This window comes from Macaca nemestrina, chromosome 7 (assembly GCF_043159975.1).
Source record: "Macaca nemestrina isolate mMacNem1 chromosome 7, mMacNem.hap1, whole genome shotgun sequence".
In the NCBI taxonomy this organism is placed as follows: Eukaryota; Metazoa; Chordata; class Mammalia; order Primates; family Cercopithecidae; genus Macaca; species Macaca nemestrina.
In genome coordinates, this window is record NC_092131.1 from 126,264,928 (window position 1) to 126,288,471 (window position 23,544).

The following is a 23,544-nucleotide window of genomic DNA, read 5'->3' on the forward strand; positions in this document are numbered from 1 at the left end:
CGCAACGGTCTGCGTGTCCCTGTGAGCTCAGAGGTTGCACACTGTTGACCTGCCCTACTGAGGCCAGTAAATTAGTCAAGGGACAGCCTCATGAGATTTGGGAGTTCCACAAGGATCTGGAGTTTCTTTCCAGTCAGTCACAAGCACATCCCTTGGGGGCTAGAGAATTCAAGAGCCCTGACACATAGCCTACCACACACAGACTCAGAGTGCACTTTCACCCGCCTTTTCAACGCCTATTTGCCTCACTGTACAATGAGTAGTGACACTGGCTCTATTTTTAAATGTGGAAACTGAGGCCTAGAGAGGGTCAGGTCTTGTCCAAGGTCACAGGCACCTCTTGGTGGTGTTAAGAAGGTGGGGTGCCGGGCGCGGTGGCTCACGCCTGTAATCCCAGCACTTTGGGAGGCCGAGGCGGGCGGATCACAAGGTCAGGAGATCGAGACCACGGTGAAACCCCGTTTCTACTAAAAATACAAAAAATTAGCCGGGCGCGGTGGCGGGCGCCTGTAGTCCCAGCTACTCAGGAGGCTGAGGCAGGAGAATGGCGTGAACCCGGGAGGCGGAGCTTGCAGTGAGCCGAGATTGCGCCACTGCACTCCAGCCTGGGCGACAGAGCGAGACTCCGTCTCAAAAAAAAAAAAGAAGGTGGGGTTTGGCGTCAGTCAGATGGATCAGCGCAATTACTGCCTCTAGGTGTGTCACCTTCACAAGGTTCTTTAACCTCTGGGGCCTCTTTCTTTTGCTAGAAAAGGTCGCTGATAACGCTTGTCCTCATGTCTCTTCAACTCAAGTCTGCTCTCTGGCAGCTCCCTATGTGGGGAGACCCCCAAGGAGACGTTGCGAGAAGTACAGAGTGCGGCGCGCCAGGACTCAAACTGTGGGCGCCCGACCGACGCACACGCGCAGCCCCACAACAATATCAGTATTTAATTTCCACTAGAGGCAGAACTGAGCCTAACCATCACCAGGCTCAAGCCGCCTACCCCAAGAGCGAGAACGGAACTGCCCGGCCTCCCGGAAAGAAGGGCGAAATATTTGGGCCAAGTACCCAGACTACCGAACCGGAGAGCTCCGGAAGAGGACGACCTGCGCCTGCGCACCGCTCTTGCTAAAAGACAGCCCGCCTCTCCCTCGGCAGTCCGCTTGTTTGCCACGGGCGGGGCTGCATCATCCGGCAGGGCGGAGCCCGGCCATGGCGACCGCGGAGCTCAGTGGGCGCGCGGTGCGGTTGTCTACCCCGGGACCCCGGCCTAGCGGGGCTCGGGACCGCGCGCCGGGAGCTGCGGGGCCACCCTCCGGGCAGATTGGTAATAGAGCCCTCCGTCTGGGGGAGCGCACCCCCGCGGCCGTGGAGAAGCGGGGGCCATACATGGTGACGCGCGCACCCTCCATTCAAGCCAAGCTGCGTGAGTGTGGCCCGATGGTCGTGAGAGGTCTGTCCCTGGGCGGGCGGCCACGTCCCCAGGGCGGGCTCCGGAGCTTCGCTGGGCCTCGGCCCCGGAGGGAAGGGGTTAGCTGCAGCCTGCTCCCGCCCCTTAAAATCCTTTCGGAAAGAGCGGCCTCCCAGCCTTCGGGAGACGCTGCGGAGTGGGGAAGACGCGGCTGACCCGGGCCCTTTAACTTCCAGAGAAGCACCGGGACCTGGCCAAGGCCGTTCTGCGGAGAAAAGGCATGCTGGGGGCCTCGCCGAACCGCCCAGACTCTTCAGGGAAAAGGTCTCAGCAGGCGCCACACCTCCTCTGTGCTAGCAGTTTTAGAGAAGGCTTTAATCCCCAGGACGGGAGACAGGGTGCTCTGGTTTAAGGCCGAGCTAGCGATTCCCCTGGTGCAACCTGTCAGGTTCACTATCTTTAAAATGGGAAGAGGAACAATCTCTTTTCCTTTAAGGATGTGACAGGATCAGAGAAAGAGCTTTGGAATAAGGGAGTTCTGTGAGTGCACGGGCTCATTCACTATCCTTCTCCTCCTCTGTTAGGGAGGAGAATGGTGGCTGGAGTCCCCAGGAATGAGGAGGAAGAGCAGTATGGGAACGGCTAGACCTGTTTTTGTTTGTTTTCAACAGAATAGTAAACTCTCAGAGCTGAATAGAACCTTATTCAATGCCTCCTTTTACAGATGAGGGTTGAAACTCGGAGAAGTGAAGGTTAACCCTAACCCTTTACCCAAAGGCTTGCAGTTTTTGTGTCCTCTGATTAAATAAGTGGGGAGAGGGTGCTTTTCCTAGTTCAGGCAAGGGGAGGTGTGCTTTTTTCCAAGACCTATAGGAGTATAATACAGGCCGAGCGTGGTGGCTTACGACTGTAATTCCAGCACTTTGGGAAGCTGAGGCGAGTGGATCACTTGAGGTCAGGAGTTCGAGACCAGCCTGGCCAACATGGTGAAACCCTGTTTCTATTAAAAATACAAAATTAGCTGGGCACACCTGTAGTCTATGCTACTCGGGAGGCTGAGACAGGAAAATCATTTGAACACAGTAGGTGGAGATTACAGTGAGCCGAGATGGCGCCATTACACTCCAGCCTGGGTGACAGGGCCAGACTCTGACTCCAAAACAAAAACAAAAAGAATGAGGACGTACACATTCTGAGGCACTGTAGCCAGGTACATTGAGCTGCAGGTGGTGGTGGCTGTGACCAGGGAGAAGGCAAGTCAGTAGTGCAGTCAATTCTTTCTCCTTCAGGGCAAGGACTCTGGCTATCCCTGTGAAATGCCTATGCTTTCATCTATGCTTGGTCTCTTCTCCCCCATCTCCCCTCAGGTCAGTGAAGTTTAACAAGGGCTATACTGCTCTTAGCCAGAGTCCAGATGAAAACCTGGTGTCCCTCGACTCTGACAGGTGAGTGCTCCCCTTGGAAATACCCCCTTGGGAAGCAGCTTGGCTGGAACTGAAGATCGCTTGATGCCTTTGCTTGTTCCCTGTCTCCTCCAAGGCCCTTCATGTATATTCCAGGGCTGTTCTCTTCTGAACAATATCCCTTCCCAGGATGGCTTGGTTAGAAGGCTCATAGGTAATCATGCTGCTCTAGATTTCGGAGCACCAATGTCCAGTGGATCATCCTGCCCTGTTATGTCTGCGTTGTTAGTGAGAGTGACCCTGTTCCTGCCAGAACCATTGAGGGAACCCTGTTCGGGCTTGAGTTCTGTTGTATAAGGCCTTTGCTTCACAAGTTTTCCAGATGCCCTTGCATGCTCTCCACCTTATGATTTATAGTCATGCGCCACAGGTACCTCCCTGAACTGACTGTTTTCCTCTTCTCCTAGTGATGGGGAGCTGGAATCCAGATACTCCTCCGGGTATTCCTCTGCAGAGGCAAGTCCAGAGCACCTTTCTGCGCAGGGCCAGGCTGCAGGCAGCATTACCACCACTGTCAAATGCTTGTTTGGTGCCCGCTGTCAGTACAGTACTGTGCCAGACTTCTGGGCTGTTCTACAGTCTTCCACTCTGCCCTCTTCTCCCAGTGGAGGTATAGGTGACCAAGGAGGGCTGTTGAGAATCGAGGAGACCATATAGACTCAGGGCTAGAAATGATCTCAGAAGTCATGTAAGCTGGGTATGGTGGTACATGCCTGTAGTCTCAGCCACCAGGGAGGCTGAGGCAGGAGGATTGCTTGAGTCTAGGAGTTCCAAGACCAGCCTGGACAACATAGCAAGACCCTATCTCTAAAATAAGACTCTAAAATAAAGTATTCTAGGCCACAGCTTAGAAAAGGAATCCTTTTGATAGATCCCAGCTAAGTGTTTACTAGTCTGTGCTTACTTGAATGCTTTTTGTAATTGGGTACTCACCACCTCCAAGGAGCCTTGCTACCCACCCTTCCCTCAACACACACACAATTTTTTGTTTGAGTAGCTCTTAGATAAATCTTCCTTAATCTGAATGGGTCCACTGGTCCTTGACCTGCTTTCTTTCTTTTTTTTTTTTTTTGAGACGGAGTCTCACGCTGTTGCCCAGGCTGGAGTGCAGTGGCGCGATCTCGGCTCACTGCAAGCTCCGCCTCCCGGGTTCCCGCCATTCTCCTGCCTCAGCCTCCTGAGTAGCTGGGACTACAGGCGCCCGCCACCGCGCCCGGCTAATTTTTTGTATTTTTAGTAGAGACGGGGTTTCACTGTGGTCTCGATCTCCTGACCTTGTGATCCACCCGCCTCGGCCTCCCAAAGTGCTGGGATTACAGGCTTGAGCCACCGCGCCCGGCCGACCTGCTTTCTTATGTCACACAGCAACTCTAGTCTCTCTGAGATCAGCATTTCTGTCTCTCCCCTGCCCATCTTCTACCAAGCTTGCTTTCTTCCAGACCAAACAACTTCTGTTTCTTCATTTGTTCCATCTATGAAAACTCAGGCTAGGCTGGGCGCGGTGGCTCATGCCTGTAATCCCAGCACTTTGGGAAGCTGAGGCGGGCGGATCACGAGGTCAGGAGATCAAGACCGCGGTGAAACCCCGTCTCTACTAAAAATATAAAAAATTAGCCGGGCGTGGTGGTGGGCGCCTGTATTCCCAGCTACTCGGCAGGCTGAGGCAGGAGAATGGCGTGAACCCAGGAGGTGGAGCTTGCAGTGAGCCACTGCACTCCAGCCTGGGCGATACAGTGAGACTCTGTCTCAAAAAAAAAAAAAAAGAAAACTCAGGCTAAAACACTCCTGGGATAGCCATGTGGACGTTCTTCCAGAGTGACTGTCCCAGATAGAAACACAGGGATGTAAAATCCTGGCATTTGCAGCTCATTCCCTTTGACAGGTGAAGTGCTGGGGACCTGACTCTACACCACTGGCTTTTCTTACTCTCCTGGAAGTCTTGGCTAATCTCTGAGTTTCTGCCACAGAATAGAGCAGTTTGCAAATTGTGTCGTCCTTAAATGTCTGAGTGTCAAAGATTGTGTCTAAGAGGAAGTCTTACACTTTCCCCAGCCTCATGTCTTTTTCTTTTTCTTTTTCTTTTTTTTTTTTTTTTGAGACGGAGTCTTGCTCTATTGCTCAAGCTGGAGTGCAGTGGTGCGATCTGAGCTCACTGCAAGCTCCACCTCCCGGGTTCACGCCATTCTCTTGCCTTAGCCTCCCGAGTAGCTGGGACTATAAGCGCCCACCACCACGCCTGGCTAATTTTTTTTTGTATTTTTAATAGAGACGGGGTTTCACCGCGTTAGCCAGGATAGTCTCGATCTCCTGACCTAGTGGTCCACCCGCCTTGGCCTCCCAAAGTGCTGGGATTACAGGCATGAGCCACTGTGCCCAGCCTTCTTTTTTTTTTTTTTGAGATGGAGTCTCGCTCTGTTGCCCAGGCTGGAGTGCAGTGGTGTGATCTCAGCTCACCACAAGCTCCGCCTCCCAGGTTAACGCCATTCTCCTGCCTCAGCCTCCCGAGTAGCTGAGACTACAGGCGCCCGCCACCACACCCAGCTAATTTTTTCTGTTTTTTAATAGAGACGCGGTTTCACCGTGTTAGGGTGGTCTCGATCTCCTGACCTTGGGATCCACCCTCCTCGGCCTCCCAAAGTGCTGGGATTATAGGCGTGAGCCACCGTACACCCAGCCTTATTTTTCTTATGCTCAGTGAACTGATGAAACCAACCAACAGATTCCACTTTTGTAGGGACCCAGCTCTGCTGGCATCAAAGGATAAGTCTAAGTCTAACTGGCAGTGTGTAGAAAAAGCTGCTCACCACCCCCTTCCGCTGTAACCCATGTTCTGCTACGGTAGCCCATTGTTTTTTTTTTTTTTGAGACGGAGTCTCACTCTGTCACCCAGGCTGGAGTGCAGTGGCCGGATCTCAGCTCACTGCAAGCTCCGCCTCCCGGGTTTACGCCATTCTCCGGCCTCAGCCTCCCGAGTAGCTGGGACTACAGGCGCCCGCCACCTCGCCCGGCTAGTTTTTTTGTATTTCTTAATAGAGACGGGGTTTCACCGTGTTAGCCAGGATGGTCTCGATCTCCTGACCTCGTGATCCGCCTGTCTCGGCCTCCCAAAGTGCTGGGATTACAGGCTTGAGCCACTGCGCCCGGCCGGTAGCCCATTGTTCTGTTATCATTATCCCATATTTTTCAGCCTTGATAGGGACTAGTCTGGGTTCCCAGTGGGAACAGTCAGAGCACTGATTTCAAACATAATTGGGAACTTGATATTTTTATGAATGCCTCAGGATTTAGTGAGAACAGATCCCCTGGGGGTCAGTGACAGTGAAGCTTGGACAGTACTAAGGCTTACTGCTGACTGAGGCACAAGTAGGAGAAGGTGGCACTTCCTCCTGTAGTCCTGGGATGTCTGGGGTTGGCCTGGGATGGGACATGGACAGGAAGCCCTGGTAAGGGAATGTGGGCCTATCTTTTGAGTAGCAGTTATTTCTGCTTTGCATCTTGGCCTATAGTTCCCTCCTCTCCTTCTCTTAGCAGGTGAACCAGGACGTGAGCCGGCAGCTGCTTCAGGATGGGTATCACCTGGATGAGATTCCAGATGACGAGGACTTGGACCTCATCCCCCCTAAGCCCATGGCCTCTTCAGCGTGCTCCTGCTGCTGGTGCTGTCTTGGGGACTCTTCCTCCTGTACCCTCCAGTAGACATTACCCTCCAAGATAGGCCCTGCTCACCACGAGGCCTACAGAGCCCTGTTGGCCACTCATAGCTCACAGAGTGCAGTGAGCACTGGAGTCGCTGACCCCTAGAAAGTAACCTGCAGGTAGCCCTTACCTGTTGCTTCTCAGGCCAAAGACCCCCATCTGGGCTGTCGGCTGATAGGTGGAATTCTGCAGTTTTCCTCTGCTGTTGGAGCAGAGTTTGGAGAAGTCACTTTAATAAGGGCAGGACAGAGGAATACTGGTTCTTATGGTGGGTGACAAAGGTGGCTAAGGAAAACACTTGCAGACAGCTTGACTGGTATTTGTCATAGTGCTTCAGGGAGGCAAAAAGGGAGCTCTTGTGCCCAGGCTGTGCTAGATAGTGTTGTATGGAGGCAGAAAATAGCACTTTATGGTTTATTATAGCTGGCAATCCAAAAAAGAATTTTAACTGTTTGAGACCAGTTCGAGAAATTCCATTTGCTCTATTTCTAGCTCTAAGATGGCTTGCAGGCTTGTCCTTCAAGAGAGCATAAAGTTAGTCCTTTTGTCCCTCTTCAGGTTGCACCTGTCTAACTATGATGGATCATAGGTTGCTTAATGACACAGCAGGATCCTGGCTTCCAGAATCCTCGGACCTGGGGTATCCCCAACTGGTCCAACTGTCTGGGTGAGTTTAGTGATTCTGGTTCGCCCTTCCCTAGTTAGGAGAAAAACTTCCGACATGTTCATATTTATTTATTTGTATTTGCTTGGTGAGTTTCGTCACCCAGTCTTTGAGCTAAAGATTGGGTCAAAGGTACTGGGGCTGGCCCCAGAAGCCTGCAGTTTTTATTATTACCAGCAGAGGGAGCTACAGGGAGCAGTCTGGTGCCTTCCTATTTGTTTAGCTTTTAAACTTTTGAGAAGTAGCAATGGGTGAGAGTGGGTATACAGCTGTGTGGGCTTTGTCCTAGACTGAGGCTTACAGACAGGAAGGGTAGGAGAGACCTAAGCCAGCTCCTAGACCCTTGCCTGAGGAAATCAGTCCACCAGTGTAGAGGGCCTCCCTTCACTGCGGTATGGACCATTCTATTGCCAGATTCTTCTGGTCACAGCATGGGCCTCACTGGATACTCAGGATTGGGCTTTAAGCAGACCTCTGGGTGTAACACAGCCTCTTTCAGCCCCCAGCCCAAACAGCAGGAACAGGCATAATTTCGCTGTACCAAGCCTCTTTCTAGAATTTTTCCAACAGGTTTTTTGTTTTTTTTTTTGGCTTCACTCAGAACCATGGTGAGCATTCTGTTTTGTTGGAGAGAGGGTCTCTGTCACCCAGGCTGGAGTGCAGTGGTGCATTCACAGCTCACTGCAGCCTCAACCTCCCAGGCCCACAAGGTGAGCTTTGAATGGGCATAGACAGGGTTCCCAGCCCAATAGTTGGGATTGGGGTATAGGTTCTACATGGAAAAGTATCCACTCTCTTTCCCTAGTGGTCCTGTGACCACTAGAGGCATATGAGGGATAACACACTCTTTTTGCTCTACCACAAGGGGTGACTGGAAGATGAGAAAGTCTAATAAAAAGATACAGCCTTATTTGTTATTTGTCTGACAACTGTCCTCACAATGGTAATCCTGTGAGTGCTTGATGGACATCTATCTTTGTGTTTTTCTCAAACCATGGAAGGTTGAGAGGAATATACAGTATCTAGGGGCTGACTTACTCTACCAGCTAGCAGCATCGCAGCAGGGAGATAGGACAGAGACAAGAGTCATGCCAGCTTGGGGTCTTGGGAAGAGAGGAGGCAGATGGTTACTCTGTTCTGGAATGGGACTCTGCAGCTCCACGCAGGTGGCCAACATTCTGAGCACTTTGTGCAAATGCCTGTAGAGAGCAAAAACATCTCCATCCAGAACCCCTTCCCCATCTGCAGAGACCATGTCCAGGCCTTTCTTGTGTCTGCAGAGGTGAAGTGCACATGTGGAAAGGGATCAAATGTAGCACAGTGTAAAGAAAGACATCGGCACGGGTAGAGGGACCCCAGTGCGTGGTGGGAGGTGTCTGTGGAAGGTAAGTATAGACCCACATCTCTGTCAGGGAGGTGGTCAGGGCAGAGTGGCCTGGGTGTTTAGCAGCTGCTAGGGGTGAGGGTGGTAGGACCCCAAAACCAAGGCCCTCTTCATTGTTGTTGTAATAATCAACTCTGGCATATTCAGCAGCAGCTGTCCCTGAAGAAGAGGTTTCTGAGCTGGCTGACCCCATGTAGGAGGGTGTTACCTTGTAGAAGAAGCTGGACGGACCTGGTGGGAGAGTACAGTGAGGCAGGGTAGAAATGGTCAGTTGTTTAGGGCCAGTGGCCACATACCAAAATACCACCAATGTGCCCAGGGCCAAACTGCCTTAATTCTGAGTGCTGGGTGTTCTGCAGGTGACAGTTTCCTGGGGAGAAGGGTGTATCCAGGCTTACCTCCCAGCAGGAGTGGTACCATATGGTGTTTATGTACTACTCTGCAGAACTCTTGGCTTGTACTTCTACAGCTCTGTACCTTTATAAGAATAAATGCAATCACACTAGTTGAGCTGTGTCTGTGTTGCAGCAGGATTTTAAAGAAAGGCCTTGGCCGAGCACGATGGCTCATGCCTGTAATCCCAGCACTTTCGGAGGCCGAGGCAGGCAAATCATGAGGTCAGGAATTTGAGACCAGCCTGACCTGACCTGCAATCGTAGATCCTGTCACCCCGTCTCTACTGAAACCCCATCTCTACTAAAAATACAAAAAATTAGCTGGGCGTGGTGGCAGGCGCCTGTAGTCCCAGCTACTCGGGAGGCTGAGGCAGGAGAATCACTTGAACCCAGTAGGCAGAGGTTGCAGTGAGCTGAGATCGTGCCACTGCACTCCAGCCCGGGAGACAGTGCGAGACTCCGTCTCAAAAAATAAAAATAAAAAAAAAGAATATCCTGGATATCGTGAAATGAAGAAATAGCTTAATTAGCTGACTGCAGCAATTCTTTCTGGAAACTCCCTCCCCTTTCTGCTGTTCCCAGTGGGTACAACTTTCAGGCCTCTTTCATTGGACAGCATGAGTGAAATAGGCCCTTGCAAGTCACTTCTATAGAATGGGTTCCCTTTAGCAGAACCTTTCTTTCCAGCTCATATTTATTGTTCTTTAGCTGAAGAAAATTTGGAGGCAAAAAAACCCAGTTTTTTTTTTTTTTTTTTTTTTTTTTTTTTTTGAGACGGAGTCTCGCTCTGTCGCCCAGGCTGGAGTGCAGTGGCCAGATCTCAGCTCACTGCAAGCTCCGCCTCCCGGGTTCACGCCATTCTCCTGCCTCAGCCTCCCGAGTAGCTGGGACCACAGGCGCCCGCCACCTCGCCCGGCTAATTTTTTGTGTTTTTAGTAGAGACGGGGTTTCGCCGTGTTAGCCAGGATGGTCTCGATCTCCTGACCTTGTGATCCGCCCGTCTCGGCCTCCCAAAGTGCTGGGATTACAGGCTTGAGCCACCGCGCCCGGCCTTTTTTTTTTTTTTTTTAGACAGAGTCTCACTCTGTTGCCCAGACTGGAGTGCAGTGGCGTGATCTTGGCTCACTGCAAGCTCCGCCTCCCGGGTTCACACCATTCTCCTGTCTCAGCCTCCCGAGTAGCTGGGACTACAGGCAGCCGCCACCACGCCCGGCTAATTTTTTTGTATTTTTAGTAGAGACGGGGTTTCACCATTTTAGCCAGGATGGTCTCGATCTCCTGACCTCGTGATCTGCCCGCCTCGGCCTCCCAAAGTGCTGGGATTACAGGCGTGAGCCACCGTGCCCGGCCAAAACCCAGGAGATTTTTGAAGGTGGTTTCCTGGGACTCTATTGTATAGGGACTCTAGTGTGGGCAGAAGCCCAGAAAGATTCTTTTGTATGAATTTAAACCTTTATCCCACAGGAAGGAGCCAGTGGACTAAGTGATTAGCCTGTTGTGACAGGATCTACGATTGCAGGTCAGAAACCTCAGCAGCAGCAGACAGCTGACAGCTTCTTGCAGGTGTGTCCCACCCCTGGAGCAGGGCATTGGGAGAGATTCCCTCCTTCGCACTTCCTGCCAGTTTAGGAAAGCTAACTGGGCTTCTCCTCACCGTGAAAATTGTCTAATTCGGTTCCTGAGTCCCTGTAATCTGCAACAGTTGAGTATATTCTAGAGAAGTGGTTGACGATCAATAGTTTCAGCTTTGCAGGTCGTATAGTCCAGTGCAACTCTTCAACTTTGCCACTGTAGCTTGAAAGCAGCCAGACCATATGGAAATGAACAGGTATGGCCAGAACTGGCCTGCCTGCCTGGTTTGCTGACCCCTTCTCTAGGGCCAATTGAAAAACAGGAGCAGGCCGGGCGCGGTGGCTCAAGCCTGTAATCCCAGCACTTTGGGAGGCCGAGACGGGCGGATCACAAGGTCAGGAGATCGAGACCATCCTGGCTAACATGGTGAAACCCCGTCTCTACTAAAAATACAAAAAACTAGCCGGGCGAGGTGGCGGGCGCCTGTAGTCCCAGCTACTCCGGAGGCTGAGGCAGGAGAATGGCGTGAACCCGGGAGGCGGAGCTTGCAGTGAGCTGAGACCCGGCCACTGCACTCCAGCCTGGGCGACAGAGCGAGACTCCGTCTCAAAAAAAAAAAAAAAAAAAAAAAAAACAAAAAACAGGAGCAAAGAGTCTTGCACTGGTGACTGGTGTATCCTTTGAGCCACCTCTGTGTAGGGCTGCTTGCAAGCTGTGCCTCTGAGGCCAAAGCTGGCTTCCTCTCCCACTCCTTCCCATACAAGCGTTCTGGAGTGTAGCCTGCCCACCCCCAGGAAGCTGTATGAAGTAGGAATAAAGCAAAAACTGGGGCATCATGCAGGGAGGGCTCTTTTGGCCCACTTTAGAACAGGTACCCCAAAGGCTGAGTGCTCATTACTCCACAGCCTCGACACAAGTGACCTTTAATTGCTTTGACAGAATAAAAGGGCGTAAACAGTGTTAGTCCACAGGCCTACCCTTTCCCTTTCCTCCTCTGCAGCTGAGGAAATGGGCAGTCCCAGCACTAGAACCCTGTTCTTAGAAATTACCCGGCTGGGTCACATATTTTACCAGCTAGCCTAAAGCCATAGGCTGGAACAGAGTTGGCAAGAGCCTGGCTCAGGTGTAGTGAGGAGTAGAGAGGGAAGACAAGGGGAGTATCAGACCCCTTACACAGGCCTTTCATCCCCAAAGAAGATGGTTCTACCTGGGTGTGTTCAGGAGTCACTATCTTCACGCTCCCTCCTCCACCCCAGCTCTTCTAGGATATACCTAAGGAGTCCAGAGCAAGGAAGGGTGCTTGAGCTGGGCCTCAGGAGGCAAGGCTGGCTGGAATTTAGGGTGGCTGGCAGAGGAGAGCTAGGGAGGCTGCAGCCTCTACAGCAGACAGCAGGCACGGAATATCAGCAGGTCCTTCGGCTCAGTAAGCTTCAGTGAGACACTCTCATTGGCCCCAATGAAGAGCACGCCACCACGCTGCAGAGGGATTGGTGTCTGGGTTGTGGGTGTGCTGGCTATCACTGTCCCCTGTACCACCAGGAGGATGCTGGCAGAGTCCAGTGCCAAGACCTTGTATTCAGTGACAGAGCCAGGGACCTGGGCAGGAAGAAACGATAAGGCAATGCAGCTCAGACTCTGCTCTCATCAGCTCATGGGCCCAGGACAGTCCCCAAGGCACAAAGGAGAGCTCTGCCACCTTCTCCCACAACCCAGGCTCAGTCAGCATAGAGGCCTGGTCCCTGGTATAGGGAGGAATGGGCAGGCCCTGGGGCCACCCTCCACCAAGTGGGCTTGACAGGAAACCCAGCCCCAGGTGTCCTCTACATCGTGACCCTTGCCAGAGATTTTCTTGGCACATGAAGGACACCCATCATGGCCCCTCACTCACCTCCATCTTCATAATGGCGAAGTCTGGTACAGGGGGGTCATAGATTGAGAGGTAGGGGTCTTCCTGACTCCGTGTCGGGAGAAAGAGCCTGTCCTTGCTGGAGCTAGGGGTATAGCTGAGCATTTCACACAGGGTTGGCACATCAATGAACTTGGGTGTCAGGCCAGCACGAACTGTGTTGTCTGAACACGCCATGCACTCCACGCAGTCTGGAGAGACAGTCGTCATGTGCTAAGCTGATGAAGTATGCCTTGGCTCTCCAGCTGTGGGCCTCCTAACCTGAGCTCCATGAATCCCATGCCAAGTTAGGCAAAAATTTCCATGAATTGTGTTCTCTGGGAGAATGGGGCTGAGATATCAAATACCAAAAACAGGTGACAGGTCACCCGTCACTGTCAGAGGGGAGCCATGTTAACCCCTGGGGGTTGGGAAGCCCCAACTCTGTAGTTTCCCACTTCTACGACAGAATCCTGTGCATGAGGCATGTGTGGATAAGCAGCCAACGGTCAAAAGGTGGCATCCTTCTGTGGCAACATGCGTATTTTAGTGTAAAAATCCCTGGGTAGATAGGACAGACATACAAAGGCTGTGACATAGAACAACAGCTTTGATCCAGTATAGTCTATGTTCAAATCATGGTTCCCACACTGACTGGCAGGGCTTAAAATCAGTAGCATGGCATCATAGGGTTGGTGGCAGGATTCAAGGCGTGTTCAATGCTAAATGCATTCAACATCCCTACCAGCTGTTGCTTGCTGAGCTCAGGAACCCTCAGAGGTCAGAGCTGCAAGGTCCTTGGGGGTCTCCTTGACCACCCTTCTCCTTTTGTCCAGACAGGGAAACAGGGCCCAGCAGGGATGGCAGTGGGGCTCACTGCTGAAATGTGGCTCACCTCCTTTCAGGTAGGCATGGGGCACATTGGCCTCCAGAAACATGGCCTCCCCAGGCTTCAGGTTAAGCAGGTTCAGGAAGTAGATGGCAAAGCAGCCGATATCACCTGGGTATTGCTGGTGCAGCTGCAGCAAAAGCTCCCCAAAGATGTCTTCCATGTTGTTTCCAGCAGCCACTGAGGGTCACAGAGCACCCCAAGGTCACTTAGGGGCATACTCAGTGCTGTTCATAGCCCCACATTGGCCAGGGAGTCCTAGGAAAAGGTCCCTGCCACAGGAATCCAGAAGCCAAAGTGGCCCTGTCCTGGCCACGCCTCCAGCCCTTTGGGGGTCCAGCCTTGCTTGATACTCCAGTCCATACAAATACCATCTTTCATCATATCTTGACTGTTCACATGCCTAGGACTATACTAGCCACTAAAAGGGCTAGAGTATGGTCCTTTCAGGATGGGATTTCTCAGCCTTGGTGCTACTGACATTTGGGCTAGGTAATTCTTTATTGTGGGGGCTGTCCTGTGTACTGATGGATGTTTAGCAGCTTCCCTGGCCTCCACTCACAGGATGCCACTAGCAACCCCATCTGGGTTTTGACGATCAAAAATGCCTCCAGATGACAGCCAAATGTCCCCTGGTTGAGAACCACTGCTCTCGGAGCTCAAAATCTAGGGAGATAACTCAAAAGTTTCATGAAGGGTAAACAACATGCCTGAATTTTCCTTTTTTTTTTTGAGACAGGGTCTCGCTGTCACCCAGGCTGGAGTGCAGTGGCACGATCATAGCTCACTGCAGCCTCAACTGTCCAGGCTCAAGCAATCTTCCTACCTCAGCCTCCTGAGTAGTGAGAACCACAGGTGCATGCCACCATGCCCAGCTAAGTTTTTTTTTAATTTGCAGAATTAAAAGGGTGTCGCTATGTTGCCCAGGCTGGTCTCGAACTCCTGGGTTCAAGTGATCCTCCCACTTAGGCCTCCCAAAGTGCTGGGATTACAGGTGTGAGCCACCACACCCGGCGACTTTCTAGTTTTTAACACTGAAAGTTCTATGTCTTGGACGGGCGCAGTCCACTACTCCAGATAGCATAAGGCAGAATGTGCCAAGGGCCAAGATGTGTCCTGGAGACGACGGGAAAATGAGCTCAGCCTGGGTAGAGTGGCAAGGTTGGACTTCTTTAATTTTTAATTTTTTTTCTTTTTTTTTGAGACAGAGTCTTGCTCTGTGTCCCAGGCTAGAGTGCAGTGGTGCGATCTAGACTCATTGCAACCTCCACCTCCTGGATTCAAGTGATTCTCATGCCTCAGCCTCCTGAGTAGCTGGGATTACAGGCACACACCACCATGCCCAGCATTTTTTTTTTTTTTTTTTGAGACAGAGCCTCGCTCTATCGTCCCGGCTGAAGTGCAGTGGCACGATCTAGGCTTGCCGCAACCTCTGCCTTGCCCGGCTAATTTTTGTATCTTCAGTAGAGATGGGGTTTCACCATGTTGGCCAGGCTGGTCTCAACCTCCTGACCTCAAGTGATACGCCCACGTCAACCTCCCAAAGTGTTGGGATTACAGGCATGAGCCACCACGCACAGCCAAGCTTCTTTAAAGTGAGGCAAGGGGCCCAGCATAGTGGCTCACGCCTGTAATCCTAGCTGTCTCTACTAAAATATACAAACTTAGCCAGACGTGGTGGCACACACATGTAATCCGAGCTACTCAGGAGGCTCAGGCAGGAGAATTGGTTGAACCCGGGAGGCGGAGGCTGCACTGAGCCAAGATCGCATCACTGCACTCCAGCCTGGGGCAACAGAGACCTCAAAACACACACACACACACACACTCTCTAAACAAAATATGCTTGGGTAAAATAAATAGTCCCCTAAGGCTCAAAGGTAACAGGGGAAACCTGTAGAGGTAAAATAAAGAGAGCGCTCTGGGCCAACTAGAGATGGGGCTGTGGCACCAGGCACGGTGGCTCACGCCTGTAATCCCAGCACTTTGGGAGGCCGAGGCGGGTGGATCATGAGATCAGGAGTTTGAGCCCAGCCTGGCCAAGATGGTGAAACCCTGTCTCTACTAAAAATACAAAAATTAGCCGGGTGTGGTGGCGGACACCTGTAATCCCAGCTACTCAGGAGGCTGAGTCAGGGAACTGCTTGAACCTGGGAGGTGGAGGTTGCAGTGAGCCGAGATCACACCACTGCACTCCAGCCTTGGTGTGGGCTGTGGCTGCCAGGCTAAGAATCTTGAGAACTTATTGCCTGCACCACATAAGCTCATTGCTGCAAGTCTGTTATGTTTCGTGTTTCTTACTGCTTGTGTTGACTCCCCACCTTTGGGGTGACACGACCACACCTGTCACAGTTACTTCTTGAACTCTTCTTAGCACAAGATCGGGCACACAGCAGGTAAAGGAAAGATCAAATGACCGAGTGCTGGAGGCATCAGGCCTTTCCAGGAGACGGAGGATGCTCTTGTCCCCTTCCTGCCTCTTTAGCCCCAAGATACAAGTCCATCCATAGACGGCAGCTGCAGGGCTGGGGAAAATCTCAGAATGCCTAGGTGGAAGGCATCCTAAGAGTCTTGTATGCCAGTCTGCCTCCAACCATCTGGAGAAGATGACCAGTTGGGAAGCAGCACTCAACTAAGAAGGGCTCTGCTCCACAAAGACTAGGAAAGCAATGCTAAGTTGCCAACAGGTCATCTAAGTTGGGCCCCTTTTAGTGTTCCACTTGGGCAAGGGGGTTGAGAACTGTCCCTAGAGTCTGGTGTCTGCCGGGGAGCCCAGGCCAGAGCATTGCACCCAACCAGGAATATAACCATGCCCACCTTGCTGGGAGATCCGCTTCACCAACAGGTTGAGCTGTTCCGCCACCACCTTCTTCTCACTCTTCATCAGGTGGGAGAAACAGCTCTGCAGAGCAGAGGCCACAGCCTGGGAGTCATGGCTCATGGTCTGTTTCAGGTGTGTTGCTGCCTCATCTCCAATCAGGAACTGAAACTCAGGCACCTCTACAGGAAGGCCAGGCCCAGGGCCCATATCAGGAATGGTAAGATGGAACCCACACAAGTGGGGAGTTGGAGGACGCCGTCCCATCCCAGCCCTAACCAAAGAGCCAGCAATGCTAAGTAAACTTTGCAGTAGAAACCAATCACTCACCACCAGCCCTTGGCAACCACACCTGAGCCTGGTCTCACTGGCCTGGACCACTGGCTCCAAAAACTGCTTCATGAGGCCCTTCACTGCCTGTGACATGTGACCCCTGTTCTCAGCCACTGTTCCTATCATCTTGCTTTCCCAGATATCCCTGGCCCAATACGCATGCCTTCAGCATTCTGCCCAACTTACTCTTCAGAAAGGTTACAATCTCCTCAACTGGCCGGAAGCCACACAAGCCCTGGAAGGGGGTGAGGGCAATGGCCATCTCTGGCTTGTGGTTGGCATCGGGGTAGTGCTGTGGAGCCTGGAGGTGCAGCTTCTCTGCCAGCTCCTGTGGGGTGGCCAGGGGAAGAGGAGGATGGTGAGGGTACAGCCATTACCTAGCAGGAACACCAGTGCCACCTAGCCCCTGCTGTCCACCCTCCCCAGTCGCAGGATGGCAGTGGCTGCCTACCTCTGGCAAGGAGCCCAGTCAAAGCATGATGCAGAAACTTGGGGTTCAGCCAACCCAGGGAAGGGAAATGGGGCAAATCCAAGGAAAAGCTGGGGCAGACTTCAAGAGGCTTGGTCTGTAAATCAGGAAACCCAAACACCAGGCCAAGCTCTGACACTAACAAGCTGTGTGACTTTGGGTAAATCCCTCCCTTCTCTGGGTCTTACTTGGTATATCCAGAAATAAGGAGTTTTGGCTGGGCACAGTGGCTCACACCTATAATCCCAGCACTTTGGGAGGCTGAGGTGGGTAGATTACAAGGGCACGAGTTCAAGACCAGCCTGGCCAACATGGTGAAACCCCATCTCTACTAAAAATACAAAAATTAGCCAGGTGTGGTGGCACGTGCCTGTAGTCTCAGCTGTTTGGGAGGCTGAGGGAGGAGAATTGCTTGAACCGGGAGGAGGAGGTTGCAGTGAGCTGAGATCGTGCCACTGCACTCCAGCCTGGGCGACAGAGCAAGATTCCGTCTCAGAGAAAAAAAGAAGGAAGGAGTTTTGATCCACAATTGCTTAGAATGGGACTCAGGCTTGTGTAGGAAGACTCCAAGGGGGTGGAGCTGAGGGTACCTGCCCTGCCCTGCCCTGCAAGTTGAACTCTTCCTGAAAGCAGGTTAGTAAATGGCAGATATGAATAGATCTGGGTTGGGTGAGGGAAGACCAGGAACGAGCCCCTTGGAATGAGCTTAGAGAAACTCCCCTGGCACAGGCCGGTCAGCTGTTTGCTTAGACTTAGTTGCTGCATGTGGCTTTGCAGAGCTAAATTGGGAGTTGTCAGCCTGGATTTGGCCTTGGGCAGGAGCCTGGCATGGGTGAGGTAAAAGTGGCAGTAAAAGTAATGGGAGGGCGTTAGCATAAGCCCTTCTGTACCCTGACCTCTGCACCGCACTCTGTCCTTTACCTTATTAGGGTGTGCCTGGATGGACAGGGGTGTTTCAACTGAGAGCACTTTGAAGAGGAAGGGCAGATTGCCATTAAAGGTGTCCTTGACCTTTGAGCCCAAGCTGTCCTGGTTCTCAGCAATCCACTGGCCTAGGGTCTTCTGTGAGATGCGGTTGTCAAAGATCTTGGCATCCCCTCGGGGGTGAGTCCCCATCCACAACTGGAAAGACAGGAAACTTGGGAGGGGAAGGGGGAGAAACCTGGCACCCTGAGTTGGCCTGTCCCAATCCGTTATGCTGTGCTCCCCAAAGGGCAACTGAGTCCTGGGAAAGGCCTCTCAGGTCTGGATACAAATGTTCATGCCATCGTGGACATACAGGGAGGCAGCAGACCCAGGCCCTTTTCCAGACTCTGCCTCTAGCCATCTGTGGAGCCTTGGACTAGTTATTTCCCTTCTTTAGATGTAGCTTCTCTGTCTGTCCAAAGAGGAGAATGACACCTGCACTGTCAAGGTAGCAGAAAAACTATAACTCTTAAATGATTCTTTCAGGGTTAACATACATCTTCCAGTTTCAGAAGCAGAGGCGAAAGCCTTCCTATGCTTTGGCTTTTTCTTCATTAAATAGGCAGGAGAAATATTTTAGGTTAATAAAAATGCAAAAAAAAAACCAGTCAAAGTAAAAAAACTGAATTGTCAAAGAGGGCTGAATTAAAATTCACTAAGTGCTAAGAGTGGTTGGGGGAAGGAGAGTGCTGGAAATCCCAGCCTGTTATGACAAAACCTCTCTTCTTTTTGGTAACACTCTTCTTTTTGGTAACACTATCTAGTCCATTAGCCTGAAGAGCCAAGTGGGCCTCCTCCCTCCTTGCTGCCTCACCCTTCCCAGCTGATTCTTATGACTTGCCTCAGGCCCCTTCTCCTGACCTGCGGGTAAAGTAGGCTGAAATACAGCCCGGGACTCACCTCTGCATAGGGCTTGTCCTCTGCGATCTGGGCCAGTGGGTCACTGCTGGCCAACAGCCGCGCCACTTCGCTGTTGTAACCCATCTTCCCCCAGGCATACTGCTGCACCGCACAGGAAAGTGGGAATACTAGGGGCACAGACAGGGTCAGCTGCCACTCCGCTCCTCAGGCCTCACCCTAGTGTCCCAGGAAACCAGGCAAGAGCCGGGGGTGCTCACTGGCGACAGAGTAAATAAGGGGTTTGTAGGCTGTTGGATGAGACCCCCCCTCAGCTGCAGGCCTCGATGTTCCCAACTGTCAGATGGGCAGCAGTAAGGACCCTGTGCTGATCTGAGGCGGGGTGGCGGGGAGGGAGCAGGAGGTGCCTATCCCACGGCACGACGTCTAGAAGGGCCCCCTCCCCTCGAAGGTCAGTCCCCATCGCAGGTGGCCCCACCTCTACCCGGCACCCACCCATCTTTCCGCGGAGCGCCAGGAGCGGACTCAACCTGGCCGATCATGCCGGGAGTCGTCCCCAGGACGCGCGCCACCAACACACTCGCGAACACCCCGGCCAACGGCTCACCTCGCGGAGCCGCCATGCTCGCCCCCTGCACCGGGATTAAGCACGTATGTCCTTCCCGGCAGCCCGCGCGGCCCTCTGCGCCCAGAGCTTCACGGGAAATGTAGTTCCCTGAGCGTTCCGCCAGGGCCCGGGGCACCAGTGCCCAGAGGCTTACGGTCGCGATCTTCGGTCTTAGTATTCATTCATTCTTTCCATCGCCGGGCACAGATGTACTGAAAGCCTACTAAGTACCACGGACTGTTCTAAGGGCTGGAGGATACATCAGAGAGCAAGACAGTCTTCCCTCTGTCTTTGTAGAGCGCTTACATTCTGGTGAAGGCAAGACAGACAAATAATCATGTAGTGTGTTGAAAGGTCAAGGCCACAAAAAGTAAGGGGGCAGGTGGGAGTGGGAGGCAGTTTGCAGAATTTAAAAGGCTGTCTGGGCAAGCCTTATGGAGGAGGTGAGGTTGGAACCCAGACTTGGCGATGAGGAAGGCAGGAGTGTTCTTCCAGGACGAAACAGCCACAGCGAAAGCCAGGGCAAGGCGGGAATGTGGGACTGTGCCGGGCGTGTTCGGGAGGGAACAGCAAGGAGGCCACTGTGGCCGGAGCAGAGTGAGTAAGACGGGCAGTGAGGAGGTCAGAGAAGAGAGGCGAGGGGGCAGAGCTTTGCTGGCTCTTGCTATTGTGAGGATTTTGGGTTTTATTCCGAGTCTCTTAGCAATTAGAGATTTGAGCAAAGAATTGCTGTGATGTGAGTAGGGACATACTAGTGATGATGATAGTAAATGTCACATGCAAGGACCTTCACTTCTCTGAGCTTTATAGAATAGGGTGAATAATGCCAGCCTGACACCCTTGTTGAACGGTCAGATGGGATGATGTGGGACACCTACAAGGCAGTCAGCACTCTGTGCTCCTCTGATCCTTCCTGTCCCAGGTGCTGTAGAAAGTCAGAACCCCAACTCCTACTCCAGGCTGAGCTGCTTACAAGTTGCACACAGAGAAGTCAGGGGAGTTAGCAAGAGCTGTGCATGGGGAAGGATGGCCTTGGGCCTTGACTCTGCAGTAATCTTGCTATATCCTGTGGTGAAAGGCTTTGACATCCAGACCTCCTCAGTCAACAGCCTCCTAGGAGGAGGGCAGTCAGTGGCTCAGGCCTGTAATCCTAGCACTTTAGCAAGCCGAGGCAGAAGGATTGCTTGAGGCCAGGAGCACAGCAGTCAAAGCTCCGGGGAACCCAGAATGAGGAGTTATAGTCCTGACTCTACCCTCATCACCCTTGCAATACCCTGATTCCCACAGCCTCTACCACATGTGCCCAGGGGAAAGAGGGGTTGCTGTTTTCCCTGTAATCCTCTGCCCAGGTGTGGGTATCTGTCTCACCTCCCCTGGGGTCCTCTGGCTCAGATAATTCAGCCTGCATTTCAAAGGAAGCTTTACCATGCACTAAGGAATAATAAAATGGATAATACAAGACTCATGAAACAATGTACTCAATACCTCCTGCTTTGGAATACCACTCCTTCCCCTCATCTCCACTCCCCCAGTGATATGATTTGGCTCTGTGTCCCCACCCAAATCTCATCTTGAATTGTAATCCCCACATGTTGAGGGAGGGACCTGGTGGGAGGTGATTGGATCATGGGAGTAGTTTCCCCCATGCTGTTCTCATGATAGTGAGTGAGTTCTCCGGAGAGCTGATGGTGTTAAAATGTGGCACTTTCTCGCTGTCACTCTCTCCTGCTGCCATCTAAGACATGCCTTGCTTCCCCTTTGCCTTCTGTCATGATTATAAGCTCCTGAGGCCTCCCCAGCCATGTAGAACTGTGAGTCAATTAAACCTTTTTTTTTTTTTCTTTTTGAGAAGGAGTCTTGCTCCGTTGTCCAGGCTAGAGTGCAGGGGCGTGATCTCAGCTCACTGCAATCTCCGTTTCCCAGGTTCAAGTGATTTTCCTGCCTCGGCCTCCTAAGTAGCTGAGTGCACACACCATGCCCGGCTAATTTTTGTATTTTTAGTAGAGGTGAGGTTTCACCATTTTTCCCAGGCTGGTCTCAAACTCCTGACCTCAGGTGATCCACCCACCTTGGCCTCCCAAAGTGCTGGGATTACAGGCATGAGCCACCACATCAGGCCAAACCTCCTTTTTTTCTTTTCTTTTTTTGAGATGGAGTCTCACTCTTACCCAGACTAGAGTGCATTGGCACGATCTTGGCTCACTGCAACCTCCACCTCCCAGGTTCAAGTGATTCTCCTGTCTCAGCCTCCCAAATAGCTGGGACTACAGGCACGTGCCACCATGCCTGGCTAATTTTTGTATTTTTAGTAGAGACGGGGTTTCACCACGTTGGCCAGGCTGGTCTCAAACTCCTGACCTCAGGTGATCCACCCACCTCAGCCTCCAGAAGTGCTGGGATTACAGGCGTGAGCCACCGTGTCTGGCCCAAACCTCCTTTCTTTATAAATTACCCAGTCTCAGGTGGTATCTTTTTAGCAGTATGAAAACAAACGAATACACCAAGCAATAGGAACCTTCTCAGATAAGAATGAGGGATTAATGAGGCCCAAGGACTTCTTGGAGCACTCCCCACTACCACTACCACAGAAAACATAGTCAGGGTTACTTGCTCATAGTATCCCTGCAAAGTGAAGGAAGAACTTAGATTGTTGGGAGATACAGACCTCCCCCCAACCCCATGCCACCCTCCTCCAATACAGAAAAACTTATCTGTAAGGGAAACTAGGGTGTGTGGAGAACCTAGAACCTTCTACTTCTTCCCTCTTGCTGGTCTATCTTGAGAAAAGTGATTTTATCTGAGGAATGTGCATCCTTTTATACAATCAGGCCCTGAGAGACATTGATATGGAGGACAGACCCTTCTTAGGTGCCTGTCTGGCCCGCAAGTATGGAGATAAAGGAGAACTTTTGAGTCCCTTCAAGGGAGATTCGGGAACCTAGCTAGCCCCGCACCCAGCAATTAGGGAAGTAAATGAATAACCCACTAAGGAAGAAGGTAATAATAACTTAAACAGCCATCCAAGTAAGCCAGAGTCACAAGATGTTTAGTTCCCTATAAAAACTGAAGATAGGGGCCGGGCGCAGTGGCTCACTCCTGTAATCCCAGCACTTTGGGAGTCCGAGGCAGGTGGATCATGAGGTCAGGAGATCGAGACCATCTTGGCTAACACGGTGAAACCCCATCTCTACTAAAAATACAAAAAATTAGCTGGGCGTGGTGGCGGGCACATGTAGTCCCAGCTACTTGGGAGGCTGAGGCAGGACAATGGCGTGAACCCGGGAGGCGGAGCTTACAGTGAGTGGCGATTGTGCCACTGTACTCCAGCCTGGGTGACAGAGTGAGATTCTGTCTCAACAACAACAAAAAAGCTACAGATAGGGTGCACCGGCTCAGGCCTGTAATCCTAGCACTTTAGGAGGCAGAGGCAGAAGGACTGCTTGAGGCCAGGAGTTCAAGACCAAACTGGCCAACATAGCAAGATCCTATTACTATTAAAAAAAAAAAAAGCCGGGCGCGGTGGCTCACGCCTGTAATCCCAGCACTTTGGGAGGCCGAGGCGGGTGGATCACAAGGTCAGGAGATCGAGACCATCCTGGCTAACACTGTGAAACCCCGTCTCTACTAAAAATGCAAAAAATTAGTCGGGCGAGGCGGCGGGCGCCTGTAGTCCCAGCTACTCAGGAGGCTGAGGCAGGAGAATGGCGTGAACCCGGGAGGCGGAGCTTGCAGTGAGCCGAGATCGCGCCACTGCACTCCAGCCTGGGCGACTAAGCCAGACTCTGTCTCACAAAAAAAAAAAAAAACAAAAAACTGAGGCCAGGCGCGGTGGCTCAAGCCTGTAATCCCAGCACTTTGGGAGGCCAAGATGGGCGGATCACGAGGTCAGGAGATCGAGACCATCCTGGCTAACACGGTGAAACCCCGTCTCTACTAAAAAATACAAAAAAACTAGCCGGGCGAGGTGGCGGGTGCCTGTAGTCCCAGCTACTTGGGAGGCTGTGGCAGGAGAATGGCGTAAACCCGGGAGGCGGAGCTTGCAGTGAGTGGAGATTGTGCCACTGCACTCCACCCTGGGCGACAGAGCAAGACTCCGTCTCAAAAAAAAAAAAAAAAAAAACCTGAAGATAATATCTTGGCCAGGTGCAGTG

The 23,544-nt window shown here is 52.1% G+C and overlaps 2 protein-coding genes across 15 annotated transcripts; one reads left to right on the forward strand and one right to left on the reverse strand.

Annotated features, from left to right (window-relative positions):
* The first annotated feature begins 701 nt into the window (after nucleotides 1–701).
* On the forward strand, nucleotides 702–9,737 carry LOC105490967 (family with sequence similarity 219 member B). 8 transcript variants are annotated; one of them, XR_011626356.1, is made up of 7 exons: nucleotides 717–1,409; nucleotides 1,631–1,718; nucleotides 2,762–2,839; nucleotides 3,265–3,313; nucleotides 6,386–6,513; nucleotides 7,112–7,220; nucleotides 8,498–9,737. XR_011626356.1 is itself a non-coding variant. In XM_011757010.3 (6 exons), the coding sequence occupies exons 1-6, from the start codon at nucleotides 1,196–1,198 to the stop codon at nucleotides 7,140–7,142; spliced, it is 588 nt and encodes a 195-aa protein (XP_011755312.2). In that variant the 5' UTR covers nucleotides 718–1,195; the 3' UTR covers nucleotides 7,143–8,134. The 8 variants fall into 8 exon arrangements, 4 of the variants coding, with proteins under 4 accessions (XP_011755309.2, XP_011755311.1, XP_011755312.2 ...); XR_011626355.1 differs by lacking the exon at nucleotides 8,498–9,737 and adding an exon at nucleotides 7,819–8,134; XR_011626354.1 differs by lacking the exon at nucleotides 8,498–9,737 and having other exon boundaries at nucleotides 702–1,409; nucleotides 3,265–3,467; nucleotides 7,112–8,134.
* A 1,737-nt stretch (nucleotides 9,738–11,474) lies between these two features.
* LOC105490968 (mannose phosphate isomerase) lies at nucleotides 11,475–19,455 on the reverse strand. 7 transcript variants are annotated; one of them, XM_011757011.3, is made up of 8 exons: nucleotides 19,394–19,455; nucleotides 18,829–18,956; nucleotides 17,884–18,084; nucleotides 16,680–16,821; nucleotides 16,160–16,342; nucleotides 13,349–13,522; nucleotides 12,457–12,665; nucleotides 11,475–12,164 (listed from the first exon to the last, which is right to left on the reverse strand). In XM_011757011.3, the coding sequence occupies exons 1-8, from the start codon at nucleotides 19,407–19,409 to the stop codon at nucleotides 11,946–11,948; spliced, it is 1,272 nt and encodes a 423-aa protein (XP_011755313.1). In that variant the 5' UTR covers nucleotides 19,410–19,455; the 3' UTR covers nucleotides 11,475–11,945. The 7 variants fall into 7 exon arrangements, with proteins under 7 accessions (XP_011755313.1, XP_070957093.1, XP_011755314.1 ...); XM_071100992.1 differs by having other exon boundaries at nucleotides 17,884–18,100; nucleotides 18,829–19,045; nucleotides 19,394–19,442; XM_011757012.2 differs by having other exon boundaries at nucleotides 19,282–19,417.
* Between the last annotated feature and the right edge of the window lie 4,089 nt (nucleotides 19,456–23,544).